The following is a 23297-nucleotide window of genomic DNA, read 5'->3' on the forward strand; positions in this document are numbered from 1 at the left end:
TGTTGGCTCTGCCTGCGCCTGGGCAAAGCCTGGAGGGGGTGACCCCTTATCCAGGCAGCCCAGAGGCAGAGCAAGGGATGGCAGGAAAACCGTGAGGTCCCATCCACTCCTCCAGCTTCAAGGGCTGGGATTTGGGGGATACACAGATTTTGGGACTGTGGGCACCTTGAACTGATGTAAGCCAGACTGGGGAGTCCCAGCAAAGGTTCCTCTGAGGCGATACAGAGCTGTCCGACTGCTGAGGTCTAGATTTGGAAGAGGAATGGGCTGGGCATTTTATTTCTAAGGTTTTCTTCATTATTCTATTTTTTACCTCAGCCCAGCAGAAAATTGGGAAATCCTGCTGAGTTCTGCTGGCTCCAGCAGCCAATTCCCCATTTGCAAAAGCTCACAGTGTCAAAGCCGTGAGCCGGAAGGGATGCTGAGGCTGGGATGGCAGGCCCGGATAATCCGATTGCGTTTGCTTTGGAAAAGCTGATGTTTGCATGAGCACCGGCTCTTGGGGTTTTAAAGTGATCCACCCAGGAGCAAATCCCAACAGCCTGATATCAGAGCTGTGCTGCTCCCACCCCAGCTGGGCTGGAGAAGTCTCTGCTCTACACCCAGATCCACGCTGCACTTCCTGGGGACAGGAGGCCACAGGAGCCAAGGCTGCCACTGCAGAACACAGGGAAGCAAACAGAGACTCCAGCACAGCTCATAGGGCTGGCAAACACCTAAACAGATCTTCCTTGGAAATCTGGGGCGGGAGGGGTGAAGCTGATGTTTGTAGCTGGACATATAGTTCAGCTGAGATCAAAACAGTCTCACCAGCATGTTGCTCCCAGCAGATGTGTGCTGGTACCCAGCTGCTTCAGGAAGTATGACTTTTATGTGTCACCACCCCGATGTGAGAAGGAAAAAATTCCCAGACACTTGCTCTGTGCCTGTTTCAGGACTGGGACTAAACCTGCCCTCCTGCAGGGCTGCCAGTGGCTCCAGGGTGTTCCAGCCCAGAGCCTCTCCCCTTCCTCTAGAAACACCCATAAGCTCAGCAAAGCACCGACAGTGTGGCCTGGGAGAAACACTAACATTTATTAAGCCAGATATTTTTTGTTGAGAATGATTTTAACAGCACTGGAGGACTTACCCCGTCTCCCCCGGGGACCCTCAGCTGATGCATTGCATGCAGGGTTAGAAGGAAAGCAGGGGACAGCCAGCCTTGGGGGACATGGTGGGTCAGTGTCAGCAGCAGAGCTACCCAGGGAGCTCGCAGGCAACAGCAAGCCAAGAACAGCTACTCCAGGGCAGGCAGACGGCTGCTTGCATAGGGCAATCCAGTCCCAGTTTGCTGGGATTCCCCCAAGTCCTCAGCAGGTGCCATCTCTGGGAATTCTGGATGTTGTCCTGCTCTCCATGTCCATCAGGGAAGTTCCATCTGCAGGGGAAGGGAGGGTGCTCGGGGGTCTCAGCGCAAAGGGCAGTTTCCACTGAAGGTGCTGCTTCAGAGACACCAATCTGAACCTGTTGTGCAGCCAAACACCTTCATAACCATGGCCAGCTCACATCTCGCATCTAGAAAGAGTCACAGCCAGGTCTGCCCTCTCTTAGTTTCCCATTGACATCATGAGGTGATGTCCACTCTCCTCTGACGACCACCCCAGCAAGGAAAGATCCAAGCTGCGAGACCCATGCAGGCAAGGGAACAACAGCACTGTGGTGAGAGCAAAACCATCACAGCCCTTTTCTGGGGACAGATGTACCCACAGGTTCTGAAGTCAGGACACTCCAGAAGAGTGGAAGCATCCTCCTCGAAGCAGGATGCTTAGGTCCTTCCCTGCATTGTCTGGTGAAGGCAGCAGGTCCTGCCCAAGCTCTCACACAGCTCCAGCTGCAAGCCATGCTCTGCAAGCCAGCGAGGGGTGTGCTGGGAGGCGTGGTGGGTGGACAGCGAAAGGCACAGGCAGAAGCCAAGGCTAAAAACACAGAGTTGATGTCTCTGGGGCAGGGCCACTGCAAATCTACCCCAGCCCAGGAGCCTCATGCTTCTGATTGCTGGTAGGAGGCAGAGACCTGGCAACATTCATCACACAGGTGGAGAAACCCGGCCTTCACCACCATCACAGTGCGTCAGGGAAAGGAGGAGCCTTTCTGGGTCTGAGCCCTGCAGGCTCTGCCAGGCTGCCCGTATGCTGCCACATCCTGGGGATTCTGCAGGACTGCTCCCAAGGTGGGAGACAGTCCAGAAACAAACTGGGAGAGCTGGATCTCCATTTCCCACCCAATGCTTTGCCGTTCTCATGTCATCACGCTGGGAAGTCTGCACCGTCATCCCTCCGTCGCAGGGCACGGACAGAGGCTGCCCAGCCCCGCTTCAGATTGGCTTCACAGAGGGGTTTAAACCAGGCAGGGCTTCGCCTGCAGGGAAGGGGTTTTTAGCATCCACCAATTGCTAGGGCCAAATTCCAGGTCAACTCTGCCCTGGATGGACAGTGGCCTTGAAGATGATGACGGAAATGAGCAGATCCAACAGGTCATGCCCTGCTGATGGTCCTGCCCCACACAGAGCATGCTGGTGCCACTGAGTTGTGGATGTGTGGGAGCGTCTCCTGTCCTCTCTGTGTAGTTATTTTGAGGAAAGGGTCCTCAGTTTTTGCAGACAAGAGGCTGAGGATTAGAGGGAGAGGTCCCAGGAGTCCCACTGTCCCAGGTTTCCCCACCACCACCATCAAGGACAACAGAGGAGTGTCCAGCCACCTGCAAGCACCATCCCAGAGCAAAGGATTAAATTTACCAGGACCCACCTCATCCTGCCTCTCCCAGAAATTTGCTGCAGGGCAGGCACCCTGTTCCTTATGGCTGCATCACCAGACAGTGTTGGGGCGATCAGAGGAACACCACCAAGCCAGCCTGTCCCCCCCTCTCCTGCCACTCCAACTCTCCCAAGCACAGACAAATCAAGCAGAATGGGCAGTTGGGAGAGCTGGACTGGGAAGGCAAAGCCACGGGCTATAAGAATGTCACATCATCCTGAGACTGGAGCCAGCGCCAGTGGGCATCATACTCCAGGTGCAGTTTGCTGTTGAGTTTGCAGTTCTCAAAGTCAGCCTCAGCTTTCCGAGCCTTCCCACCCAGATTCCCCTTCCCCAGCCTCTCTCCAGCCCCTGATGGTGATTTGGTGTCTCTGCCTGGTTCCAGGGAGGGGGGCTGCTGGCCCAAGTACCCGTTGGCCACCTGGGGCTCCTTAGCAAACCGGTGATCCGGGGGCAACCCAGGAGGGGAGAGGTCCACGTGGGGCCACTCGTGCTCGGCTTTGCCCTTCTCTTGCTTTGCAAGACCCCTCTCGGGGTCGATCCTGACCCAATCCTGCTCCGCCCTGGCCAGGGCTCTGCCCGATGTGGACGCAGCAGCAGTTTCAGCAGCGTTTTGGGAATACTCATCCATGTCATCGGCCAAGGTGTCCAGGTAGCTGCCGACGGAGATGCTGTCCAGCCTGTCATTGGGGTCCTGCAGGCTGTCCCAGCTGCCCCGCCGCGAGGCCTCCTGGCTCTCCACCAGGCTGTACTGGCTGCTGGCCAGGCTGCTGCAGCGGCTGGTCAGGGTGCTCCGCTCCTCCAGCAGCCACTTCACCGCCTCGATGCCCTCATTCACCACCACCAGCTGCTGCAGGATCTTCACGTCCACGGCTCGCAGGTAGGCCTGGAGGGGAGATAGAGAGCATGGGGGTTTTGAAGGGACCAAGGTGACCCCAGTGGCCAAGGGCCCCAAGTCCCAACCCACCCTGGCAGAGGTGTCACCGCAGCGGCCACAGGTCTCCTGAGCTGCTTGATGAAGAGCCCAGTATGGGAGAACACCCTGCAGGGAACCACAACCCCCATCCCAGGGGATCCTGTCCAAGACCTGGGGACACAACCATCAGAAACCAGCTACTTATGATTCCCACCAGCCACCAACCCCCTCAGGGAAATAAATCCAGGGCATCTATGTCACTATCTCCTATGGGAACAGGGAGTAAGCAAGGAACTGGAGGTACTGGGCGCAGATCTGATCTCAGGGCATCCCCCAAGCCCTGGGAGGCTGCTGTCAGGGCAAAAGGATCAAGCATGGATCAGGGCAAGGGTCTGGCTGGACCATCAGCACCTCCCCAGGCTGGTCCCTTCATGCTGGTACTTCTCTCCTTCCAGGGTCTGAACCAAGCCTGGTGACAAAGTTACATGGCAAGATTTGGAGACCCAAATCACTCCCAAAACGGGAGGACGAAGAGGACAGGCATTGCTGATCACAGCACTTGCCTTGCCGGCTCCTGCCCCTCCGAGCGTGGGGAAGCTCTTTGCAAACTTCATTTGCTGAAGAAACATCTGTTTTCCTAACGGAAAGCCCTGTGTGCCAAGACATTCCTGTCTGTATGATACTGGCCGCCAAAAGCCACTGGATTTCCCCTGCGCGGGACGCAAATATTTTGCCAGGAAAGGGAATAAGGAGACGACGGGGGGGAAGAGAGAAAAACCCACTGCAAGGCAGGTACAAGCAGCCTGGGAGCTGTGGATGCCCACGGACTCCTTCACAAACACATCCTGTCCCCAGCATCAGCAAGCTGAGACAGAAATCCAAGCCATCCCCTGGGATCACGTTTAAGCACAGTGCTTGGTCCCCAGCATCCGGTACCCTTGGAGTCACTCGCCCGCCCACGGGTGACCTGACAGTCTCTCGAGACCCCTGTCTCCGGTCCCACAGCAAGAGCAGCAACAAAAGCATCCAAGGAAGGAGCCTGGGAAAACTCCAGCCAGGATTTCGGCACGTGACACCTCTCACTCCAGACAACACAAAAAGAGGGTCAAAGACTTGTAAAAGACCTGACACTAAGCCCCCATCCCTCCCCCACGCCCCTCAAGCTGAATTTAAATAAAAAGTAGAAGCGATGTGCCCGGATTGGGGCAGGAGCCAGCTTCCAAGTGCAGAAATTTCCTTTCTAGGCAAGTTATTTAAAAAACTGCCTACAATGGACTTTTCTGCACGCACTGCTAAAGCATCTGGCCTTGGCAGGGAGACGACGTGGGAGGAGGAGGCTGGGAACCCCTGATGGGGGGGTTCCCCATCTTTCTCTGCCTCGTGCAGAACTGCAGCTGTCAGAGGTGTCAGGGGAGCCACCCCAAAAGCAGAGGGTGGAATAACACTCCCAGCTTTCCATACTGTTTGCTGGAAGGAGTTGGCCCCCCAGTTTGCTGCTAGTTCAGCACAGCCCGACCCCCGCATTGCACTCCAAGAAACCCCCTCTCAGCAAGTCAAGGTTATCGTAGGAGGAGACCTAGCACAGGCTGCTCTCTATACTCCTCCAGATGCACTGAAGGAGTTCACTGCACTGACCTCCCATCAAGGGCAGCTGTCCAGGGGATTGTCACACTCCTCCTCACACTCTCTAGGGGCAGATATGGTCCTGATTCCCTCCTCAGCACTTAGGAAACCTGCAGGCACCTTCTCCCTTCAATACATCTAGCCCTAGGGATAAATTATCCTCCTCAGACCAGGAGGCAAGAGTGGGAATTTGCTGAATTCTCCTCCCACCGCCCACTTCCAGGCTAGCTTATCCTCTAAGCATTGTGTTTGCTGGTCTCTGCTGCTCGGGGGAGAGGGGGGGGGGAATTTTGCTTCCTGTTCACTGGGATGGGGACATGAGGGGAACCCTGTGCTGGGTTTTGGCACCTGGGTGCCATTCCAAGCTGCTGACCTGGGTGTCAGGTATCCCCACCTCTTCCCCAGCCGTTGAGATGAGCCAGGGCAGAGCAAGGAAAAGCCTTTCTGAGCTGAGGTGAATAATGCCCGGCCAAAGCCAGGCCTTGCTGGCCATGGGCTGAGCCTGCTTGCACCGGGGCAGGGCGGACACCACTCTGCCCTCCTCTTCCTCCTCCTCCTCTGAACAACCCAGGTCCCGAAGACCTTTCTCCTCCGGTCAGGGTGCAGCCTGGAAGGCGGTGCGGAGGGAGGATGAAAGTGGAGGGAGGATGAAAGCTCCTGCACCGGCGAAGTGGAGGTGCAGGCTGGGTGGTGCTCCAGCCCCGCGAGGGGCAGGCAGGGACGCGGGCGTATTTAGCCTGTTTCCCTATGGAAACGACGCTCATTCCCACCCGCTCGGCATGTTCATGCGTGGGAGAGTCCCTCCCCCCAGCTGCACTTGAACCCATTGCCCAATCTCGCCACGTTTCCCGGAGGCGCAGGCATCGCCCGTATTTGCTCCGTCCACGAGAGAGGGAGGCAAGGAAGGCACTCCCACGGTCCCCGGGAAAGGCTCCCACCGGAGCCCAACCCTTTACGAGCCACCCGAGAAGCCCCAGCAGGAACCGGACCCCGGGAAAGCTCCCAGCCATGCCTCTGCCTTGTCACACAGGGGGTCACACCTGGGGGAGAGAAAATCCGCCACCATGCCCTTGGCGAAGGTCCCTGCCCTAAATCCCGACCCCGGGACACCGCGGGAGCACAAGCCGGGGGTGCGCGGGGTGAGGGGGCAGGACGGAGGTGGGCGGAGGTGTCCGCGAGAGCCCGGCGGGGGATGCTGAGTGAGCCGGAGGGCAGAGAAAGGCCGGAGAAGGGGTCTGAGCTGGGGGCTGTCAACCTGCAAAAGAGCAAGGGCGGAGGGAGGGTTCCCCAAAACGCCGGCAGAGCGCAGCGCGCTATCAGGGGGCTGTCACCGGAGTCGGCAAGCCGCTACCCGGGGTGGGGACGATGCGGCGACCCCAGAGTGGGACGGCCAGTCCCCGGGGGTGGCCCCGGTACCGCGGGACTCACCAGCTCGAGGCGGAGCGTCCGCAGGCGTTCGGCGAGCGGCGAGCGCTCGCCGCGGGCCGGCGCGGGCGGCGCGGGCGGCGCGGGGGCGGTGTCGGCGCGCAGCCCCCGCAGCAGCACGGCGGGCGGGCGCCGTCCCACCTTGCCCGCCAGGTCCCGCAGGTCGGCGGGCAGCGCCTCCCCGCCGCCCTCCATGCGCGGGTGGGGCGGCGGCGGCCGCGCTGTCACCGCGGCCCGCGCGCGGCCACGCCCCGCCCGCCGGGGCCACGCCCATTGCCACGCCCCCTCCCCGGGCCACGCCCTCTCCGCCCGCGCAACCACCGAGGGGCCGCCGGGGCGGGCAGAGCGGCGCGCGGGGGCGGGGCTAACGCGGGACACGCCCCCCGCGGTGTCGCTGCGGCGCCGGAAGCGGCGCGGAGGGTGCGCGGGGCGGCGGCGCCCCTGCGACCGGACCGGACCGGCCCAGCCAAACCCGGCCCAGCCCAGCCCAGTCCGGCCCAGCCCTGCCCGGCCCCGCCTCAGCCTCCCCGCGCGGACCGTGAGTAGCGCGGCCGGCACACACACACATACACACACACGCTGCGGCCCCCCCGGGCTCTCCTTGTCGCCTTCCCGGCTCTCCCTCCCCGCCCAAAGCTCCTCGGTGCCCTTCGCTACCCCCCTCCCCTCAGAGCCTCTGGGCCCCCGCCCCGGGTGGCTGCGGTGTCTCCAGCTCGTCGCTGCTGCTCCTGGGGGACGCTGTGCTCCGGCCGGGTCTCTGACTCCCCCGGGGTTCTGCATCCCGCCCGGGCCCGGCTGCTCCCCGCAGGGCTTGGCCTCCCCTGGGCACGGCCCCTCTGCCCCAGGGTGCTGGGGCTCCAGCAGGGCATTCCTGGCGCTGCTCCCCGCGCCCGGGCTGTGCGTGGGGAGGGTGCGTCTCTGCACAGGCACATGCGACCAGTGGCGGCCCCTCCATCGCACCTGCGGGTCCGGGGCCTGTCGCCAGCTCCTGCCTTTGGGCAGCTTTTTTTTCCCGGAGCATGGAAGTGGGCCCACGGCACTGCAGCAGCCTCCAAGTTGGCCTGGAGCAGGGGCCGTCACCGGCACACGGGTTCAGGGGCTTCCCATCGCCCTGCTCATAGTCTTGGCCTCCTGCATGGCTCCCGGTGGGAGTGCTGGCAGGCAGGGAGGCTCCCAGGGGCTTTTAGTCAGTGCTGTTCATGGGCACTGTCTGTGCCAGGCGCTGCCTTTGCCAGGGAGGGGGTTTGAAAGTGCTCCCCTCCTTCACCCTGCACCCGTCCCACCCTGGCAGGGAGCCCCGATGGACACGGGAGTGGAGCAGCACACATCCTGACCCCTGCCCCCGTGCCAGCCCCCGGGACCATGGAGGAGTGGAAGCCCAACCCCGCCGTGAAGCCCCACAAGAAGCGGAGCTGGTACCTGGCCTGGAAGTACAAGCTGATGAACCAGCGCGCGCTGCGGAAGCTGTGCCAGGTGAGTCACCCGCAGCCCTGTGGGGGATTAGGAGGGATAATCCACGGGATTTACGAATTTATGGAGCAGCTCCATGGCTGGAAGTGGGTCTGCTGGCAGTGTGGGTGACCTGACATGCTGGGGAAGCGTAGCTTGCTCCCCAGCTTGCTCCCTCCAGTGCCTTTGTGTGGAAGGGCCTGCCGTGTCTGGCACCTCCTTTCAGCTGCAAAGGGACCTGTTGAGTGGCTATGGGAGGAGACACAATTATCCAGGTGGCCTTGGGAGTCTTTCACCTAGAAACCTGGCTGATTCCTCCCCTCCTGGCTCTGGACCCAGTGCTGCAGGGCTCAGCCTGTAGAGGGAAACCATTCTTGCCTGTTTGGTTTGCAAACCAAGCCGGGCGTAGGGCATGACAGGTGGACAGAGAAAATAGGGCTTTGTAACAGGATCTCATGCCCCAGAGGCAGCTGGCGTCTGGGAAAGCTGCAGGCTTGGTTGCTTGTGCTAATCCTTGGCAGAGACAGCGTCCTAGAGGGTGTCTGGGGGTGTAAGGAAGGGTTTGGCCCCATGGCAGCAAACAGCAGAAAAGGTGCCTTTCCTGAGAGAAGCTCATAAAATCTGGCAGTTGGTTGCTGTGGGAGGGAGCAGGGGAGGGTTTTGCATGTGCCTGGGAGGATGAAGGCTGGGGAAGGAGATTGCTCAGTTCTGTGTCTGATGGGATGTTCAAGGCTTGGGAATGGGTCTGGTCATTCAGGCAGATTTTGCTCACTATGCTGGGGCAACGGGCTAGAGCCTGCCTGCTGTCATCTCTGTCCTTTGTGGCACTGCTGTGGCTTAAAAAACAAATGAAAATTGGGCTTAGAATAGGTGAACCCAGGGATTTGGGTATGGAGCAGCCAGGTCTGCAGCATCTGAGTCTCCATCAGCAGCTCTGACTGGGTCAGCCTTGCTAGACCAGGCTGCTGGTCTTGCTTAGTGTTGACTTATTCCCTCTGGTCACTGGGGTGCTCCCTCACATCTCCAGCACTGAGCAGGGTGAAGATCTGGGCAGGTTGGGAAGGTGGCCTTCCTGCCTCGCTGCGAGCCCACGGCTCTGTTCTTGCCTAATTAAAAGCTTTCTGTGCACAGATCCCAAAAGGTGCTCATGCTCCTGAGTCAACAGCCAATTAACAAGCCAGAATGCCATAGTGACATTTATATCATCGTGTTGGGTTATTGCTGGTTTTCCATTTTCCCCATTTGCTCCTTGAACCTGTTTGGCTGCTTGGCAGTGAGAGCAGCAACATGTAGTTTTGAGGCAGTAGCTGGACAGACAGGGCAGGAATCCTTTTAGTGCCTCTCACCAAGGGCAGGCCTGTGTGTGATCCCAACCCCACACCAGACTGCAGAGAATCAAGGGTCCTAGAGCTGAAAAAGCACAAATTTCTAGGAAGAAAGCTGTTGTGGGGCTGAGGGGCAAGGGAAGAGTCTCAAAACCACCCAAAACCTGACTGAGCACCCCTTGCCAGGGGACCAAGTTATGAGCAGCCTCCACCAACTACTCCCCTCCTCTCTCTTGGTTGCTGTGACATCTCCACGCTGAGCCTTGGGATGCTCCAGGGAGGTTGGTAGGACCCTGAGCTTGCATGGCTGAAACTGGAAACCACCTGGTACATCCAAAGCAGGGCTGGGCCAAGGGGCAGAGCTTTTGGGCCATGGGGTGAATCTGTCAGCAACACATATCAGTCACATTTGGGCCTCTGTAGGGGCTCCCTTGTGAGCTGGACAGACCCTTGTGGCATGGAGGCTGTTGGTGGAGCCCTGCAGCAGTGTTGACTTTGGGGGTAACAGCTGCTCAGGACTTTGTGTCTTTAATCCAATGGCAAAGCCTTCCCTCGCTTCTTGACTGTCCAGGACAGCTTTTGGGCTCCCTGCTGGAGCTGTTCCCCAGCTCTAGGGCAAACTGTAGCTACTGGTCAGGGCCTTTGTCCCCATGCAGAGCCCTGTGGCCACCATGTGCTACTGTCACCTTTCCACCACAGAGCAGCACCTGGGCCCTGGGTTACAAAGCTCCCTGGCTCAAGTAAAGACAAATTGTTTCAGCTGAGGTCTGACCTTTCAGTCCTGCATCCCAGCCCAGCATTGCAGCTATAAGACCATCCTCTTGGCTGTGGCCAGACCTGCTCTTGCAGAAGGTAGATTATTTCCCAGCGTGAGATGTTTGTGGTCCAGGTATTCCTGTGTGGCTCCGTCTCAACAGGGTCCCTGTTAGGGTGGAGCAGTTTCTGCTTTACACTGGGTCCAAATACCAGGAAAAAGGCTGACATTGAGGAAGAGAGGAGCAAGATGCATTTAAGTAAAAACAGGTGCTTGTAGAAGTGGTGTAGTCTTTTGCACCTCCTCTTGGTCTGGGAACAACAAGGCCATGGGCAATGGTGATGGTCACAACAGGGGTTCTTATGAACTGTTCCACAGCCCCTGGACTTTCCCACAGCCCTCTGTGTCAGCAACCACGTGGGTTGCATTGAAGTTTGCTGCAGATAGTAAAGCTGTGGGCTGTTCTCTGCAGCCTGTGGTACAGTGCTCTTTCCTGAAAGCAGACCTCAGCTTCTTCCCTTTGGTTGTTTTAGCTGCACAGCATCTCCTCTCCTCTGAATACCTGGAGTGCATCCTCTCGTTGCAGGGGGACAGATGAGAGTAGTGATGCTGCAGGAGAGGCAGAAGTTAAGGTTATCCTGGGAGTTGTATCTCTGAATTACCAAACTCTTTGCCTGCAGGGGTCCTCAAACTTGATGTAATATTTTAACAGGAATCTGCTCACAGATCTGGAAGCAGGGATATGTTGTAAGTGGGTTAATTCTCACATAACTAGAAGGTAGTGCTCTCCAGCTGATGAATGCCTTTCACCATAAAACTCGGTCACCTGTATTTTTCTCTCTTTGCCTTCCCCAGAAGAAAACAGGGGAATTGACAGATGCTTGTGATCCCTTGCAACATCTCCTTGGGGTGCCCTGCAGCCCCTGCCAAAGTGGGTTGTTACTTACAAATTGCTAACACAAAGCATCCTGCATTGCAGACAGGTGCTGTCCTCTTCCTGCTTGTGACTGTGATTGTGAACATCAAGCTGATCTTGGATACCAGGAGAGCTGCTTATGAGGAGGAAGAGGAGTCTGCACAGGACTACGGTGAGCGACAGCATCCTGTTGTGCTTTGGAAGCAAGGAAACTGGAGGGAGGGAAGTAATTTCTTTAAGTCAGGGCTAATTTGTGGCCAGCTACAACACAAAAGACAGGTCTGTGCATGTGGGTTTAACAAAAATTAATAGAAAACTTTGTCTCTGTTACTGGTCTGTCTACTTAAGGCTTTGGCACGTTTGGCTGTAGGGATCTGTGTGGGGATAGACCTGTTGCCATTTTGTGTTTTCCCAGTGCCTGGCATCCCTCCCATGGCTACTTGGGCTGGGATGCCTGGTGGGCATGACCTTCTGGAGGCCTGGCTGGGCTGAGCAGGGGCAACACTGGTTGAAACTGGGCATTTCTCCGCTGTAGATGATGAGATGCTGAATGTGGAGGTCCCCAGGCACCCTGTCAACAACAAGAAGGTCCTGGATGTCGAGGTGTATTCCAGCCGGTCCAAGGTCTACGTGGCTGTGGATGGGACAACGGTAAGGGACGGGAGTGCTGTCCCTGTGTGCAGAGGGTGGACAGAGCTGAACAGGTGAAGCTGCAAACAGCAGTGGTGAGAGCAGCTCAGTGGCAAGGAAGTTAGGAGTGGATCCCCCTCCTGCCTCTGGGACTCCAGGATTATTCTCCTGTGTTGGTTTCTGCTCTGGCACCCACCACTGCCATGGGCAAAGCCAAAACATCACAGGAGAGAGACTTGACCCTTGTTTGGGGGCTCTGCTGTGCCGAATGGGCAGGCAATAAGAAGAGGTCTTGGCATATGATTCTCATCACTTAATCCACTTGCAGGTCCTGGAAGATGAGGCTCGGGAGCAGGGAAGAGGGATCCACGTCATCGTCTTAAATCAGGCCACGGTAAAGCATCCCCACGTGTCTGCATTTGTCTTTCTGACTGGGCAGTTTGTCCTTGCTCTTGATGTTGGGTGCCTGAGGAGGGAAGTCCCTGAATGGTTTTTGTCTGTCGTTTGCAGAGCGTGACACGGTCACCCAGAGTGTCCCTGCGGGGTTTCCCTTGTGCTGCCTGCTGTCCCTGGGGAGCGGGCAGGGGAGGAGTTGTGAGGTTGGGTGATGCTGTCCCAAAGGCCTGAGGGTTGAGCTTGACTGGGGATTAACTCCTTGGCATACCGGAAAAGCCACTCCTTGTGTTGCTCAAGGAATGAGGCTTCCAGGGCAGATTTCCATAATTCTGTGTGTCGGTACCATGTGGTATTTAAGGTGCATCTGATGTTTAAATACCAATAGGGTCATGTGATGGCCAAGAGGGTCTTTGACACCTACTCTCCCCATGAAGATGAAGCCATGGTACTTTTCCTCAACATGGTTGCCCGGGGCCGAATCCTGATCTTCACCATTAAGGTATGTGACCCTCATGTCAAAAGGAAAAGTCATCTTGAGTCAGGGTGCCCTGAAGCTCATCTGGGCAGTAGCCTTCTGAATGTCACCAGGCATTCCCAGTGCTAAATGTCACATCCCTGCAGGGCTGCGACTCCCTGGCTGGATCACCTCCCTTGCCCTCTTGCCCTCCCTTGTTGCTGCAGCTACTGCTGTGTGTCCTGCAAAGCAGGAGGGCAAAAAGCAGATGTGTCAGAGCCTGCAGCAATAAGCAAGGGGTTAGGTGGAGAACGGACATGAGGAAATACCAGGATGTGGTGGGATCCTTTTGTCTCCCAGTTCCAGGCTTTACAGAGGTCTTGTGGGCTGTGCTGGCTCTGGGCTGCTGTGTGACAGCACTGTGCTGCTTCAGGGTTCCAGGTTTAGCTGTGTGAAGTGTTGCTTAACACAAGGTCCTGCTTGAGAACATTTTGGTCTCAAGGAAACAGGAGTCCATGACTCCTCTGACCTCCCTGTGGGTCATGATGAAGCCACCAGCAGCTTTAGTGGCACAGAGACGTTGAAGGTTTCAGGATCAACTGGTTGAAGGGTAGGAGTGGGCCTTCTACTTCTTTGTTATTGATGGAAGACTTTCCTTGTCAGGAGCCACAGCTCAGCAGCAGGGTTGTGTTTTTTTGCAGGATGAAGGCTCCTTTCACCTCAAGGACACAGCCAAGAGTGTCCTGAAAAGCCTGGGGAGCCAAGTTGCGCCATTCCTGAGCTGGAGAGACATGTGGACATTTGTGGGGAAGAAGGGAGGTGAGTCTTGCACAGGCTGGGAGAGGGTTTGTGGCTCCTTTTTTTGGGAGAAGCCAGGCGAAGACAAACCCAGCCTGTCCCCAGCAAACTGTATGAGCAGGGAACAAGTCACAGAGAGTGGCAGCTCCATTCCTGGGGGTTGGGAGAGTATGGAAGTGTTCCTTCAGCCGTTTGCCAGAGGCCAATGGGAAAAGGTGCCAAGCTGCCACCCAGCCTCTGGTCATGCTTTGATGGGCCCTTCCAGACAGTCCTGACCCTGTGTCCCTGCTCCAGGGGAAGTGTACGGGGAGAAGCACGCCAAGTCACCTGCCCTCTCAACGTGGGGTGACCCCGTACTGCTGAAGACAGAAGTTCACCTGACATCCGTGGAAGGTAGGAAGTGCAGTCTGCTCTGTGGTATCTCTGGGAGATGTCTGCCTGCTGCCTGGTTTTAAGTCAAAGCCGTGGGTCTGTTAGCAAAATCCCAGGATGGATTTAAGGCTGTTTGAGATGTTGGTGGTAACTTTAAAAATGGACACAGCTTCCCTTCTGCCTGCCTTCCTGGCAATTCCATCTGTGATTGTTGAGAAGGGTGAGGACGGAGAAGTGGGAATGTGGTCTGGACATTTGTCACCTGTCCAAACCAGACCTGGTCTGGTCTTTTCTGACTGTTGGCCTTGAACAGCCCATTGCTGCTCAGAGAGGCCATAGGTGGGGTTGGGCTCTGAATGGCTCCTGTGGTTGTATCCAACATCCAGAAGTGTTGATTGTTCCTGGTACCAAGGACTGGCTCGGTGGGGGCTGAGCCCAGGGACAGCCCTGTGTGTGGTAGTGCAGCCTGGAGCACACAAGGTGAGGCCCTGGGGATGACAGGTCTGTGTTTGCTCCTCGGTGCCTCCAGATGCTGAGTGCCATTGGCCCGACACGGAGCTGAACCGGCGCCGGAAGAGGTTCTGCAGCAAAGTAGAAGGTTATGGCAGCGTCTGCAGCTGCAAAGACCCCACACCCATCGAGTTCAACCCTGATCCCGTGAGTACCGGGGCAGAGTGTTCAGGGAAAGCTCCGTGAGGGAGGGCTGGGCCAGACCAGGCGTGTTTTGCAGCTCAGGTGCAGAGCCCTGCTCTTAAGCACCAGCTGAGTATTCCAAACTGCCCTTGGGCAAGCCCAGAGCCTTGGCAAAGGTAAAGTGGATACATGGGGGCAGGTGATACTGGGAAAAGGGAGTTCCCTTGCCCTGAGCCCCCAGCTTACGCTGACTCTGGGGACATCAGTGTAAGCAGCAGAGTTTGTACCTTTGGAGATGGAGCAACTATTGTGGCCTTTGGGCTGTCCTTGGCCCAGTGCTGAAGGGTTCAGACAAAGGTCTCTGAGTGGATGCAGACTCTGATTTGGGAGCTGGGGCAGAGGTGGGGTGAAGGAGAGAAGCTGGCAGGATCTCCAGCAGTGCTGAGTGGTGTCCTGGTTGGTTGGTGTGGTCCTGCACTAAAGGATAGGACTATGCAGCTCTGCTGTTTTAGCAGCAGGTCCCTACCCCTTGGAACCTGCCCTCAGTGCCATAAAATCATAGCATCGTTTTGGTTGGCATAGCCTCTCCCACCCACTCACACACATTGTTCTCTTCCAGCTCAAAGACAATAAAGTCTTTGATGTGCCTGTAGCTGTTATTGCAGGGAACCGCCCCAACTACCTGTACAGGTAAGCACTTCCAGGGGGCTCCTCTGCTCTGCACTACAAGACCAGGCATGGCCCAGGCCCTTCCCTTTCTCCTGCTGGCAGGATCCAGCCGCCTCCTGGGGTTGCATGAGCAGCATGGGCCAACCTGCTTGGGCAGTTCCCTGGGTCCTTGGCCATGGGAAGGTAAAGAGCCCAAGGGCAATAGGTCCTGCTCCCTAATCATGCACACTTTCCCCCATCCCAAGGGATCCATACCCCTCTGCTGAAGGGCCTGTGCCCACCGGGGGTGTGCTGCTCTCAGGCCCCTCCCTCTCTCCCCAGGATGCTGCGTTCCTTGCTGTCGGCTCAGGGCGTCAATCCACAGATGATCACGGTCTTCATCGATGGCTACTATGAGGTAAGAGCATTCCCAGAGATCCATGTAGCCAGCTCCATGGTCCCCCAGCTAAGAGTATGAGGTTCTGGCCCAGTCCTTGGTGGGTGGCAGGTTATGAGCCCCGTCACCCTTCCTGCTGCTGTGTGTCACACTGCTCCTCACCCGCTCTTAGCAAAGTCAGCTTAGCCAAGCCATGCCTGTGGATAAAGCTGCCTTGGCCTTGCCCAGAGCCCAGAGTTGATGTCTTCATGTCAGAAAGGGGTTGCTGTGCAGGAATGAGGTGAGGTGGTCATGCTGGGCTCTCCCCGTCCTCTTTTCTCAGTTGATGAGCATTGTCAGCCCCTTGGGCAGGGTCTGGGTGTAACACCACCTGTCCAGCTCCCTCGTGTGAAGAGGAACAAACCAGTCCAACCATGCCTGTCCAGCTCCACTCTCAGAAGTGAAGAGGCCCAAAACAGTGTGTTTTCACAAGGCCCAAAGCTGGGGGCTCATGAAAGCTGGGGCTAGGTGGAGGAGAACTGGCCCTTTAGAGGGAAAGACCTTCCTCTCAACTCAACCTTATAAAGCCCTGGAGAATCCTACTGCAAGTCTTGGCTCTCTTGCAGTGAAATGAAGTCTGGGACAGGCATGTAGGGTCTTAGTAGGTCTCAGGAGCTTGCTAGGCCTCCTCTCTGCAACATCTGGTGAGTTACTGCCTGGTTGCCTTGTGATGGAGACAGGGAAGGGAACAGGCTTGTTCCCTTACAGGCCTCTCCCACCACTGCCAGGTTGTGGGGCTGGGGGAGCTGGTTTGTTTATGCAGACTCTTGCTGTACCACATCAGAGTGGTTAAAGATAGAAGCATCTATTGCCATGGCAACTGGAGCAGCATCCCTCAGCTACGTGGGGGCAGCCTGGATGCTCATGCTGCCATGGTGGATACCAGGGAAAGGGGGTTGGTACTGATTGGTACAATGGGAGTTCCTCTCTTTTGTGGCTTGGAGGTGGGATGCACAGTAAGGGGATGGAGAAGGCCTTGGTGGGTCCTTCTTGGGGCAGAGATATGTCAACCCAAATATGAGTTACTTCTGGCCCCAGTGCAGATGTGCTTGGTCAGAAAGGTTTTTTCTTGGCAACTGTGAGAGAAAATTGAGTTGATAGTGGTCTTGCCATTAAGCAGCTACTAGGTCTTCCTGGCTATACCTGTTTTCTTTCTGCACTGTCCATGGGGGGACTGGGAATTTGGTATTCTTGGATACAACTTTGGGTCTGCAGACTATCTGGGGTAACAGAAACACATGACGATACCCAAGAGTTGCAGGGCCAGGAGGGTTTGGTGAGTTCTGTGCTGCAGGGTCTACAGCACAGCATCATTTTGAGCCTCACTTGCCCCAAGAAGACAGCCATGTGCAAGGATATTCTTGTCCTGGGGACCTGACACTGGCAGAGGGTGGGGAGAATGACCCACATGTTTGATGAGCTTTGTACTTTCCCATTGCAGGAGCCAATGGATGTCGTGGAGCTGTTTGGCCTCTCAGGAATACAGCACACTCCCATCAGCATTAAAAATGCTAGAGTTTCCCAGGTGAGAGAGCTTTTTCCAAATCCTGGGACAGTTATTTCCAGGGACCTGGGATAGCATTTGAGGAGGCAGGCTTAGGCCCAGATCTGTGCCAGGCTGATGCTAACACAGGCAATGGATGTCTTTTCTTGTAGCACTACAAAGCCAGCCTGACTGCAACCTTCAACCTGTTCCCGGTGAGTGTGACTGCTACAGTGCAGGCTGTCCCTGGCATCTGTGATCCCCTCTCATGGGAGCTGGAATCAGTCCTCAGGGGCAGGGAACAGCACAGGCAGGGGACACTGTCTATATCTGCTCTGTCCTGTTTGTCTCCATCCTTCTGACATTCTCCTTGCCCTACAGGAAGCTAAATTTGCTGTGGTTCTGGAGGAAGATCTTGACATTTCCGTTGACTTCTTCAGGTAAAGTTGTGGGTTTCTGTGTGGGCAGACCATTTCCTGGAGCTCTCTGGCTGCTCAGGAGAGGCCAGATCTCTGCCATGCTGTAGCTCACTTATCTGAGGCTGAGCAGTCCCCAGGCAACAGCCTAACTGAGCTCTGCCCATAGAGTCTTGAGTCCACTGTCCTGGCACTCAGTGCAGAGTGACTTCAGGGTCAGGGATCTCTTCCTGGTTTGCTTTTTGGGGACACTGATCCTTTCTGTGCATACATTGTTGGGGCTGCCCCATAGCAAGAGGACAGGGGCAGTGTCTAACAGGGCTCCTGTTTTTCCCTAAGGAGGAGAGACTGAGCAGGAGACAATGTTGTCCCCTCCCCATGAGGAGATGCAGCTTAGCTTGTTTTCAGGTGTTCCTCCCCACCAGTTGGGATAAGTAGTCCCAGCAGTTGGGGGTGGCTCATCCCTTGGTGGAGAGTTTGCCTTGTTTTACATGGTAGAAGGATGTTTGACTAGGGACTGTGCAACTCTTTCCTCAGCTTTCTGAGCCAATCAATACACCTTCTGGAGGAGGATGAGAGCCTGTACTGCATCTCAGCATGGAATGACCAGGTGAGTCAGGGAAGGATGATGGAACAGGGCCACCTGTGCCCTGTGTTGTTCCCATGTCAGTCTGGGGCCCCGGTTCCATCTTTAAAGCAGGGCATCCTAAGTGGGTCTGTCTCCCCAGCCCTGGACTCTTGAAAAGTGCCCCTGCAAATCACCATCCTGTCCCTGCCATGTGCTTCCCACTGGCTGGTCCCTTCTTCTCTGTCTCCACTGAGGTTCTCAGTGGAGCACAATATCTCCCTTTTTGGTGGGGTAGGGGCACATTCAGGGTGCTGAACAATGTCCATAACATTGCAGGGCTATGAGCACACAGCTGAGGACCCCTCACTCCTGTATCGTGTGGAGACCATGCCAGGCCTGGGATGGGTGCTCCGGAAAAGCCTGTACAAGGATGAGCTGGAGCCAAAGTGGCCAACCCCTGAGAAGGTGAGTACTCTAAGGGACCCTGACTTCTGCACCCCATCTCTGCCCATCAGCAGGCCCTGACCTTCACCCAGTCCCTGTGTGCACAGCTCTTGGAGGGGCTATCCTTGTGCTTGAACTGGGAAGGATGCCCAAGCAGAATGGATTTGGGACATTCTGGGTGCTCATAACCAGCCACAGAGCTGGCTGGAGCAGCCCAGAGAGGCGGGGGCCAAAGGGGCTGGACTTGGTGTGGGCACCCAGAAAGCTCCCTGCATGGCCATACTACCTAATCATGTCCCCAAACTTGAGTGTGAGTGGCAGTTTCCCCTCCCCAGCTCTGGGACTGGGACATGTGGATGCGGATGCCCGAGCAGCGGAAGGGCCGGGAGTGCATCATCCCCGACATCTCACGCTCCTACCACTTCGGCATCGTGGGGCTCAACATGAACGGCTACTTCCACGTGAGTGACCTCCTGCGGTCCCCAAGCCCTGTCCTGGTGCTGATGTCTGACTCAGACACCTTCCCAGGTAGTGGGGATGCTTGAGGTCATCCCCAAGTACTGCCCACTCGCGATCAAACGCGGTTTTCCTTCCCTCCCTTCTCTCTTCCTCCCAGGAAGCCTATTTCAAGAAGCACAAGTTCAACACAGTTCCAAATGTCCAGCTTAAAAATGTGGAGAGGTGAGTGCTGGTCAGAATGAATGAGATCTTGATGAAACAGTTGCTTGACCTGACCCTTGTCTCCTTGTGCTGGACTTGTCTCCCTTCCTTCTGGAACAGCTGTAACCTCCTGCATCAGCACACTGGCCTCTGCTGGGGAATCCTGGCACTGGTTTATGCAAGGTTGGGTTTGGCTTCCCTGTGCTTCAGGTGGATATGTTGAAGGGTCATGTTTTTGCTGCCACATCGCCAGGATGTGTGGCAGTCACAGCTCTGCATTTGTTAGTTCCAACCTACCTTTAGTATTACACTGGGGCAGTCTTGAATTTGGATCATTTTGGGTGTTCCCTGCTTATCAAAGTGCCTGACTCTGCCCTGATCTCTGTGCTCTCTCCTCCTCCCACAGCTTGAGGAAGGATGCCTATGAGACTGAAATTCATCGGCTCCTGGGGTAAGTGCCTACAGGAAGGTCAGGAGGCCACAGGGCACAGTGGGTGAACCAACCAGGACAGGAGGAAGGGTGGAGGTGGCCCTGGTAGCCCTGGTGCCTGTCTGAAGTACTCTGCTGTGGGAATAGGGAGGAGGTGGGGTCCCCTCTCACTCCCTGTTCTGTTTCCACAGTGAGGCTGAGGTCTTGGACCACAGCAAGAATCCCTGCGAGGACTCCTTTGTGCCCGACACGGAGGGCAAGGTCTACGTCATGTTCATCAGGATGGAGCAGGAAGCAGATTTCACCACCTGGACTCAGCTTGCCAAGGTGAGGCCCCTGACATGGCCTGTCCTCAGGCCTGCACTGATCTCTGCATCGCTGGGAAACACCTGGCTGTCATTCTTGGGTTTGCCCATGGCATCGATGCAGCTCAGCAAGTGGGTTCTTGCTGTCCCTGGGTGATGTTAAAGCTCTTGGTGTGGCTGGAGGGGGGTGCTGCCCTCTCTGCACTGTCTTGGTGAGGGCAGGGGTGGTGGCTTTTCCCATGCCAGGGGACGCCTGGCCCTGGTGTCTGTCCCCAGGCTCTGATTCCTCTTCCTCCCACCCCACCATCCTAGTGCCTCCACATCTGGGACCTGGATGTCCGTGGGAACCACAAGGGGCTGTGGCGGCTCTTCCGCAAGAAGAACCACTTCCTTGTGGTGGGGGTCCCTGCCTCCCCCTACTCGTGAGTATCAGGGACACAGCAATTTGAGTAATCCCCCATCTTCATGGCACTGTCCCCTGCCTGGCACACTGTATCATCCAATCCTGTCCCAGCCCAATCCTGGCGGGACATCACCCCCCTTCCTTAGTCTGTGTGGTGGGAGGGGGGACAGGATACATTCCCAGGGCTTGAGGATGTCCCTGTGGGTAGGAGATCATGCCAGGCAGTGCTGTTGGGAATTGGGGTCCTGAGGGGAGACCACCACCCCTGCCTGCTCCCATCCAGCTCCCTCACCTGCAGGTCCAAGAAACCCTCATCAGTGACTCCAATCTACATGGAGCCCCCTGCCAAGGAGGAGGGGGCAGTGGCAGTGCCAGCGGTTGCAGCAGCAGAACAGACCTGAGACTGGCAGCTGGAAGTGAAGGGGACTGGGGGAAGACAGAGACCCCCACGGTGCAGAGCCAGAGTTGGCAGCAGCTCTCGGAGGCTGGTGACTGGATACGGACTCCTGTTTTGGGCTGCAAAATGAGATCTTGGGCTCCCTCCAGCCCCCTGTTGTGGTCTCCCTCTCCCTTGCACAGGACAGGGTCGTTCCCTGTAGATACGTCACCCCCATCCCAGGAACTTTCGTTTTTTAACACAGACGCTTTACTAACGCTGCTCCTTTTGCCCCCTGGCTGGGCAAGGCTGGAGGAAGGAGATGCTCAACTGGAGCCTAGAGGGGGCCTCAAGAAACACCTCTGCTCCCCTTTTTGGCCCCAAAGTGCTGAGAAGGCGGAATGGTGCAAGTGCTGCAGCCTGCCAGCTGGGTGGTATTTATTAACTCTTGCCTGGCTGGCTCTGTGTGCCCCATGGTGATCACGGTGGTGAAGAGGGGATGTTCCAGCATCTCTTCTGTTACCTGCATGATGGATGCACCTTGAAGACTGTATGCAGGGTTGGACATCTTCCTGCACACTGGCTTTGTTTCGTGGGCTGCAGGTACTGGTACAGCCCAGCTCACGGTCAAAAGGGAATGCTGAAGAGGAGCTGGACCTGGTGCAGACACGTCGGGGACACCCTGTACCCAGCACGAGGGCTGTCAGTTCTGGAAGCTGGAGATGACTGTAGATGGAAGGGGATCAGACTGTGCTGCAGCTCAGACCATCCTCACCCACCTTCTCTGTGGGGAGCAGCCCTGCCCTCCGAATCGTGGGAGAGGGGGTGAAAGTGCCTTGCAGAGCGAGATGGGAGCAGCCACTGGCCGTGCCCCTGGCTCCAGGGGCAGGATGGGCCAGGGTCCTCTGGAGTGAGGGATGCTGCACTATGACATGGACCTTGCCTGTGGTACTGTACCCTGTCTCTCCCTCTTCCCTGCCCAGCTATCTCCTGCTTCTGCTGAAGGCAGAGGGAGTTCCTTCTGAATCCCCACCCTAACTGTGGTACGTTGCTAGCAGGGAAGTTGTGAGCTGATCTAGGATGGGCAGCCTGGCTGTCCTGCTGTGGTACACCCCTCATGCAGAGGGAGAGGGAGGAGGTTCCTGTCCCCCCTTCCCTGCCTTAGGAAGAACCCCAGGGTCCCCTCCTGTTCCCAGACACTCGGTACTAATGCCCCCCTTGCACCTGGGGGGGCAGTCCTGCTCCCCTTGCTCAGTACACCTCCCTGTCTCATCCATGCAGCAAGAGGTTGCTGCTCAGCCCTTTCCCTGAGGTCACAGGGGCTCTTCCCCTTCATTTTTTCACTGTGAACTGAGCATTGGGGTCTACATACACTACACACTAACTTATTTATTTATTGCTTCTGGGAAGGGGGTGGCTAACAGGAAAGCAACATGGAGAGCTGGCAGCCCCCAGCCTGTGCAGGAGCAGTCGTGGAAGGTTTGTCTCTTGTCCCCCTGGCTCCATTCTCTGTTCCCTGCTTTCCTCCCTTGCCCACAATAGGAAAAGTTGCAAACCAGGGAAATCTCTTTGGCCAAGGTGGTCCCAGTGCAGCTCTAGTGTGACTGCAGGGACTCTGACCCTTCTGGTCCTTGCATGCCTGCCCTGGCAGCAGGAACGGGTTGCTTGCAGGAGGGGAACAAGAGCGTGCAGCACCAGGCTGAGGTTCACTCTGCCCTCCCCAACACAGGGACTCCAGTCTGGCAGCCAGTGGGCAGGTGACCCCTGTGCTGACCTTCAGGGTAAAAGGTCTTTTCAGAGTGATGGAAAAGGGACTTGGCTTCTTTTTGGGGAACGTAGCTCGCTCCCCATGCCCTGCTTTGGAAAAACTTCCATGGCTCACTATTACCCTTTCCTTAGCATCCCAAGGCCTAGTTTCTCTTCCCCCTCAAAATAAAGGAACCCCCTTTCCCTTCTCTAGCAGGGGCTCAGGCTTGGCTTCCTCCCAGCTCTTCTAGGGGCTGGGGAGGGTGGTCCTTAGGGTAGAGAATGGCTAAACACAAGTTCCCCTCTCCTCTGGTGCCAACCCTGCAGTGACCAGGGGGCTGTGGGTCCCTGCTGTCAGCGACAGCAGGACTTGACTGGTGGGCATCATCTCCCTTCTCTGCACACCTCGCTGGGCCTGCTGGGTGCTGTTCCATTCCTCCCCATTCCCCCAGCAAGGCTCCGGGGTGGCAGCCATGGCAGGGCTGGGTGTGTGGCATCACCAGGGGTTGCCGCTTTCTGAATCAAATTATTTTTTCAGGAGTAAACGTTGCAAAGCTGTTGAGCCTCGTGTGTTCCATTGCCTGGCCTCATGTGTGGGCTGGAAAGGACAGACTCCTGTCCCCTGTGCAGTGCAGGCCTGGCCATGGGCTAACGGTGGCCCTGGGCCTGTGCCAGCAGAGGTCCTCCGTGCAGTGCCATGTGGTGCCAGTGCGACTGGCACAGGTTTATGAGCTGTTCCCTCCTCAAGCTTTATCACTTTAATCTTCATTATGGAAACTCTGACGAGCTGCCTGGCGACTGCTTGGCGTGACCAGCCCCCTTGTTTCCCTCAACACCTCTAGCTACTGATCTCCTGAGAACTATGACTCATCACCCTCGTGGCCATTCCACATTTCTGC

General features: G+C 56.7%; 2 protein-coding genes across 3 annotated transcripts; one reads left to right on the forward strand and one right to left on the reverse strand.

Annotated features, from left to right (window-relative positions):
• Positions 1-1055: 1055 nt before the first annotated feature.
• On the reverse strand, positions 1056-6973 carry LURAP1 (leucine rich adaptor protein 1). Its single transcript, XM_017824761.1, has 2 exons — positions 6760-6973; positions 1056-3678 (listed from the first exon to the last, which is right to left on the reverse strand). The coding sequence occupies exons 1-2, from the start codon at positions 6949-6951 to the stop codon at positions 2989-2991; spliced, it is 882 nt and encodes a 293-aa protein (XP_017680250.1). The 5' UTR covers positions 6952-6973; the 3' UTR covers positions 1056-2988.
• Positions 6157-22960, forward strand: POMGNT1 (protein O-linked mannose N-acetylglucosaminyltransferase 1 (beta 1,2-)). 2 transcript variants are annotated; one of them, XM_017824760.1, is made up of 22 exons: positions 6157-6461; positions 8048-8229; positions 11264-11372; positions 11736-11851; positions 12159-12224; positions 12612-12725; positions 13382-13499; positions 13773-13871; positions 14380-14507; positions 15103-15173; positions 15474-15549; positions 17009-17092; positions 17224-17265; positions 17432-17490; positions 18004-18076; positions 18371-18499; positions 18814-18939; positions 19095-19159; positions 19545-19589; positions 19760-19895; positions 20186-20295; positions 20575-22960. In XM_017824760.1, exons 2-22 carry the CDS (start codon positions 8119-8121, stop codon positions 20675-20677), a joined length of 1980 nt encoding a protein of 659 aa, XP_017680249.1. In that variant the 5' UTR covers positions 6157-6461; positions 8048-8118; the 3' UTR covers positions 20678-22960. The 2 variants fall into 2 exon arrangements, with proteins under 2 accessions (XP_017680249.1, XP_017680248.1); XM_017824759.1 differs by lacking the exon at positions 6157-6461 and adding an exon at positions 7249-7294.
• The last annotated feature ends 337 nt before the right edge of the window (positions 22961-23297 follow it).

The sequence above is a fragment of the Lepidothrix coronata genome, unplaced genomic scaffold, assembly GCF_001604755.1.
Source record: "Lepidothrix coronata isolate B3197 unplaced genomic scaffold, Lepidothrix_coronata-1.0 Scaffold112, whole genome shotgun sequence".
NCBI classification, from domain to species: Eukaryota; Metazoa; Chordata; class Aves; order Passeriformes; family Pipridae; genus Lepidothrix; species Lepidothrix coronata.